General features: G+C 42.8%; 1 protein-coding gene across 6 annotated transcripts in view; it reads left to right on the forward strand.

The window, feature by feature from the left end:
- The window catches only part of FGGY (FGGY carbohydrate kinase domain containing), a 408,675-nt gene that overhangs the window by 309,848 nt on the left and 92,109 nt on the right, over positions 1-6,718 (forward strand). For all 6 annotated transcript variants that reach the window (XM_006768373.2, XM_015566976.1, XM_006768371.2 and 3 more), the window contains one exon: positions 3,075-3,222. In XM_006768373.2, the coding sequence (XP_006768436.1) occupies positions 3,075-3,222 (148 nt within the window). The remainder of the gene's footprint in view (positions 1-3,074; positions 3,223-6,718) is intronic.

The following is a 6,718-nucleotide window of genomic DNA, read 5'->3' on the forward strand; positions in this document are numbered from 1 at the left end:
GGTGCAAAATATGGAAGAAAATTCAAATAAAATAAAGGCAGAAAATGGTCCAATGGAGTTAGGGAAAGGACACAGTATCTTTTGTTAGACCATGTATTCTGATTTTTTATTTGAAAGTATGGTCACCATACTTCTGAGCAGCCTATGAATCCACAGAATGACGTGATTTGTGGAGAGGGAGTGGAGGGGAGAGATTCCAGGGGTGCTGTCTGTATTTAACATTGTAAGCAATAATGTCTAAAAAAATTCTTCCCTGTCTCTCGGATTTTTTTTTAAGCTGGGAATTAATCTCCTGTGATGGGAAAGAAGAGAGAACAGTTTATTGATCATCTATCATTTTATAGGGCTCAGGACTCTGTATTTAATATTCATGGGGGACTGTAAGGTAAAAGTATTAACTCTGATTGCAAAACAGTGAACTAGGTTTGGAAAGGTTTGGTGTGATTGCTCAAACTGTATTTTCTCCATCATACAAAATGGGCCTAGGACAGCAAGAAGTTTTCCCTCTGAGACAGAATGGATGAGCCCAGAGTTCATGAGAGGGAGGGAGGGCAATCCACTTGGAACAGTCACTATGTGATTCCCGAGCTGGAAGAGGGCTGACGGCCATTGGAGAAGGAATTGATAAAACATGCAAAATGAATCAAAGTCAGAACTCCAAAAAGGTATCATGTGAGGTTCAAATTATGTGAATAATGATGTGCATTCATTATTTTAATGTTTTCCAAGTGCATTTCATTTTGAATGATATACTCAGATAGCACACATGGTCAGGTATAATTGAAAAAATGTGCAGGAGAATGGCTGCATTCAAAGAATAAACATACAGCTGTGAGGAGGTTAGGAGTCAAGGGGGTAAGCATATGCCCCATCCCCCAGGGATCTCATTAATTCATGAGTGACCATATATGTAGAGGCTAAATGAATCTCACTGTGTGCAAAGACCCGCAGTCAATGAGACAATGACGAATCAATAGTAATTAGGCCTATAGGTTCTTATTGACCCAGATGTCTGAAACTAAATGCCCTGCCCTGAGATGCCTTGAGAGGCAAATGAAAACACTTAGAAACTTTTTAAACATCCCTTTAGTCTCAGTGCAGTGATGCTGTTCTGAGGAAGAATGTTGCTACAATGAGTACAGACTCCCCTTCTGGCTACCAAGGATGTCCTCGAGGCCTTGGTTGTCATTGTAGTTCCTGTTGGACCAGGAGTAGAGAGAGATGGGAAACAGAAAACCGAGATGTGATTATATTCCATCGAGATAGATGGTTCAGGCCCTACCTTGCATGGAGGCTGCAAAGGAGTCTTTTTCCTAGTCTGTCATAGAATCATGCTAAAAACAGGGTTTGAATGTGGAATTCAAATGGACATAACACACACACACACTGGGGTTTCTTACCTGGAATACAGAGAACGCATGGCTCCAGCACCACTCAGAGGAGGGTGTAAGTTTGGACTCGGTCACCTGTCCGCACCTCTTTGCGAGTCTCCTCTGCATTCCTCGCCGGGCTGTGGGGGAAGGCCTGGTGCACACACAGGGAGCTCAAGTTGATGACAGTGTGGATAAGGAGCTTTTTTCCAACCACACCATCGTCCTCCTAAAGTGATCGAAGGCAGACTTTTACAGATGGGAATGAGGTGTCCAGCAAGGAGCAAAAGATTGCCTGGTAGGCAGGGCCGCCATTGCCTCCACTCAGACATACGTCACACAGGCACACACATTTGCACACTCACTCATGCACTCACATAGAGCATTTTTGCTTTCCTATCTTTTCTATATTAGAGTTCCACTTAAAGTTTGTATTTATTACAAAGGTTTGAAAATCACTGCTCTACTCGTTTCTAATCTAACAACTTTCAGGGACATCGTGAGCTCATTGGAAACATTCACAGTGGCACAAACTGGAACTCAGAATCTTTGAGCTGTCCTCCTAAAATGTTCTAAAAATTTAAATCATCAATACCATCTAGGTGGCTTAGATGCCAGCCTTCCGTGGACAATGCATTCCTGGACTTTTTTTTTCCTGCCATTATTCAAGCCCTGTTTTTCACGGTTAAAGCCATTGTTCCAAGAACACCGGTGGGAAGTGACATGGATGCCAATCTCTGATAAACCCACTTTCTTCTAGAAGTGTTGGTTCAAGGCTTTAAGAAGGAAGCACCTTTAAAGAGGGGAAGGCACCACCTTTAACCTTTGTGACATGCAGTGACATTTAACCCAGTGAGGTAGGTGTGGTGACACCATTTGAGTGTATGGGGAAACTGAAGTTCAAGGAGGTTGTCACTGGCCCTGTTACCAATCTGGGAGAGGTGAGGCAAGATCTGAACCCATCATCTCCAGCCCCTTCTCACCTGACCATGTAAAACTGAGATAGGTAGTCTGTCTCCCTCATCCTACACGTGAAGAAACTGAGGCTTAAAAGGTAGAAAGGACTGACACAATGGCATTGGGCGGAGGGTATGACGGTGAGAAACCAAGTCTCCTGATTCCTGATTTTAATTGCATTTACTCCGTCCTGTTACTTCCCTTAGCAAATTCCAATCCTGAGCCTGGGCACGTATATTTATCTCCATTCGTCATCTCATCATTATTACTATAATTAGGAATACTAATGTTTTAAATCCTTTGCATATGTACAGTATTGCACAGCTTACAAAATACTGTATGTTCACCTACATAATCTCTTTTGATCTTGACAATAACCCTATGAGGTAAGTTGGACAGGGAACATGTATCTGGTTTTACAGATGCAAAGAAAGTGGTTCCCAAAGTTTGAATAACTCTCTCGTAGTTACACACCTCCTAGGGGCAAAGCCATTCCAGCTCTGGTCTTCTGATCCCAAACCTTTGCACTTTTTCCTAAAGCACACCACCTTTTCTTGGGGATAGTACAGTGATTTCTGAGTTCGGTGCACTGGTTTCCATGGGTTTCAGGCAGTTTCTTTGCTAAAGCTTTTGGGGCTCTGCTTACTTTCTAGATCTGGTGTGGAAGTACAAATGGTTTCTCTCTGCAGAACAGTTTGCTCCCCAACCCTACTCCCCTTTTAAAAACAAAATCCATTTCTTTTCCAGATGCCAGAGCATATATGCATATTTGAACAGTCACCTGGACCTGATTAAGAAGGCTCAGCCTCTGGGTTTCCTCACTGTTGATTTACATGTTTGGCCAGATTTCCATGGCAACCGGTCTCCTTTAGCAGATCTGACACTAAAGGGCATGGTAAGTGACAGCCAGTCCTTGCACAAAGGTGAAGGCAGGCCAAAGGAGCTGCAAAGATCAGGAGAAGAAAAGTGAGGAGAAAGGAAAAGAGGGAACATAAACAGAACAGACCAATGGCCCACTGGCTTCTCGCACATACGTTCTCTGGGGAAGGCTCTTGCTACTCCTAGGATAACGTGCTGAAAGTTCTCATTGTTTCTGAGGCAACCTTCAGCGCATTAAAAGTAGTATTTTTTATATTTAGCTACAGCTGCCTCTTTGCCCCCTGGAGTGGCCTGAAGTCGGGAGCCCCTGCCTGTGTCATTTTTGTATTTACATCAGTTTGAAGAGTTGTTTTCCATCGCCATCCCCAGGCCACTAGGAAAGTGGTAAATATTACCCCCTCTGGTCTTGCTTGCCACAGCCACACATCTGCCCAGGCTCTGAGGGTCAGGGTGCTCAGAGGCCATGCTAACATTATTAGGATTTCAGATGGAACTGTGGCAAAAGTAAAATAGAATTGTGGGTGGATAAATTCAGCTATCAGGGTCCCTCCCAGTGCAGAGATTCCGGGCCCTCCCTAAGGGGCCAGGATGAACTTGGTGGGAGAGCTCATAACCACCTAAACCAAGGCATAACATCTTGATGGGCAAGTTAGATTAGTCAGCTGAGACTAGTACAGCCCTCAAGAGTCATGATTAAGGGTGGACAAAGCCTGTGAGAGCTAGAGAAACAGAGTTAAGCTTTAGTTACAAGAGATGAGGAGAAGCCACAAATAATAAAATAAGCCATGAATTTTGAATCCTGGGAGATATCAAGAAGCTGAGAAGCAGAGTGCCAGGTAAACTGAGTTCAGAGTGGGGCTGAGAGCAATGCATGGTTTATGCACCACATGGCCTGCCAGCTCGAAGATCTTCAGGACTCAGAATTCAGTGGTTTGTAATTCATTTCATTGAAGTGGTTTTAAATAGCTGTATGATGCCAGCAGGAAGACCTGATCTTTATTTTCATTACTGTGTTAACATAATCAACTTCTGCTGATAAAAGGGAGTCAAGGTGAAAAGAAAAGAAAATTGGACATAGCAAAGGTTATGTCTATCTGGAGTCCATGAAGTGTGTCCACAAAACAAATCATGAACCTGCCTCCTTGTTTGTCCTATGGAAGCAGAAGGGGGATGTCCCGAGAGGGTCATATGGACACAGGCTGCAGCTGGACAGACATAACTGACTCTCTGGGTGCAAACAGAGGCTAGGGGAAGAACACATTTTATATGGGTACAAAAATGAGTGTCTTCGTTAAAGATAAATATCTGAAGACAAATACATTAGACACTTAAAATGCTAAAGAAGTTAAGAGGCGTGACTAGTTCATAAAATGACCCTGAAATAGAGTAGGTTGTATAGTAAAGTGACCATGAACCTGGAGTCCTCCCCTTGGGGGCCTTCCCCTGCCAACAGCTGTCTACCCAGTGTCAACACCCCAGCATGACAGGTACCATGGTGCCAGTGGCTTTTGTCTATTTCTTAAGGCCAAGCTTGACATCCAAAGACTTAAGAATTAAAAATCACAAGGACATTCTAATAAAGGTAGCCCAAATGCAGAATGTAACTCCAAAGGAGTCAGGTGTGTGTGTGTGTGTGTGTGTGTAAAATATATTTTTATTGATTTCAGAGAGGAAGGGAGAGGGAGCGAGAGATAGAGACATCAATGATGAGAGAGAATCATTGATCAGCTGCCTCCTGCACTCCCCCTACGGGGCCTCATTAGGGTAAAAGCTTACTTACCAAAAGACATTTTTGCATGGGGAGATATGCCCAATCATATAGAAAAAAATTCTGATAGGTTCACCTTTCTAAAAAGGTTTTGTTTTATAAATATACTAGTATTTCCTAGATCACCTGATACTTCTCAGCAATGCTTTCCTTTCATAACTGCCCTTGTATTAGGCTTACATTTGAAGAGTTGTCACTCCATCATGAGTTTACATCAAAACACAAGAAGGTAACTAGATAAGATAGAAAGAAGGAAATTTGGAGCTAAAAATATCTCCTCCCCCCAAATCTCTTTCTCAATCCAATTTTGAATGACACCAAAATAATAACCTGGAAACCATCCAGTGTCATGTTACCCTTCAGAACCTACAATGACTACTGTCTCTAGCAATCATTCAGTAAATATTTACTTGGTACCTACTATGTGTAAAGCTCTTCTATAGATACAGTAAGACACAACAATTCCTACATTCATGGAGGATGTTTCAAGGGAGGGAAAGGGAGTGCTTGATAAAATATATGCATAGCAACTAGGATTGTCAAAATAATCCCCAGAGGGCAAGAACCAGGTATGATTTCTTCTTTTGGCTCCTGAAAAATTTCCCTGGGCACATACTAAATGTGTAATATGTACTTATTGATAATTGATAGTCAACATAGACATAACAAAGAGATCATTTATTTCTATAAAAGTTATACATATGAGCAATTTGTTAATACTAAATGGATTAGTTGCTCCTCTTATTATTCATGTGATAAATACTTAATACCAATGTTAATTCCCAAGTAAATTGAGGCTCCCATCTTTGTTATAATTGGGAAGACTTTTGTTCATCAATTAATTCTTTTAACAGACACAGGCCCTGTTAGAGGTGGTGGGGGATATAAGAGTAGCCATAATTCCAGCCCTTGGGAATGGGACTGTCTTTGGGGGAAGACAGTAGGGATACTGGGTCAAGCTCCAGGTGCCACTTAGGGTCCAGGGCCCCCTGGATGCATAGAGGATGATTGCCCAGCCTGGTCTCAGTAGTTGGGAAAGGCTTCAGATCAGAGGTGGCATTGACACTGAGTGACATGGGGAAGAGGGTTCGGGCCCAGGGAAATCCTAGTAAATGAAGTGTTGTGGGGGGTTCGAGGAGAGCAAAAGGCACAGTGAATGTCTATGATTTGGGTTCCTTGTATCATTATCTTACCACAGATAGGTCACATTTAGCATTAGATCTTGATAACAAAAAAGGAAGACATTTCCTCAGAAAACCACTGGGCACTCCCTCTGCTCCTTCTGCTTCGGCAAGCATCATACTCTCCCAGTTCTTTACGCCTCGATGACCTTCATTCATTCAGTCAGTGCTTATTGACCACCTACTGTGAAAAAAAACTATACCTGTCCCAAGTGCACATGAAAGTGGGGGAGATAATGTGTGTGTGTGTGTGTGTACATAATCATCATGCTGTGTGATCCCTGTAATACAGATGTCTTGCAAGCTGAAGGAAGTGCTCAGCTAATATCTGACTGAATTTTTTCTAAAATGTGGCTTTAGGTCAGAAAGCTCTCATGCAACCTTTCTCAACTTCATTTGAAAATAATGAAGCCCGGCTGGTGTGTCTCAGTGGTTGAGCATTGACCTATGAACCAGGAGTTCACTGGTTCGATTCCTGATCAGGGCACATGCCAGGGTTGCAGGTTGCAGGCTCAATCCTCAATAGGGGACCTGCAGGAGGCAGCCCATCAGTGATTCTCTCT

Source organism: Myotis davidii, unplaced genomic scaffold, assembly GCF_000327345.1.
Source record: "Myotis davidii unplaced genomic scaffold, ASM32734v1 scaffold79, whole genome shotgun sequence".
In the NCBI taxonomy this organism is placed as follows: domain Eukaryota; kingdom Metazoa; phylum Chordata; class Mammalia; order Chiroptera; family Vespertilionidae; genus Myotis; species Myotis davidii.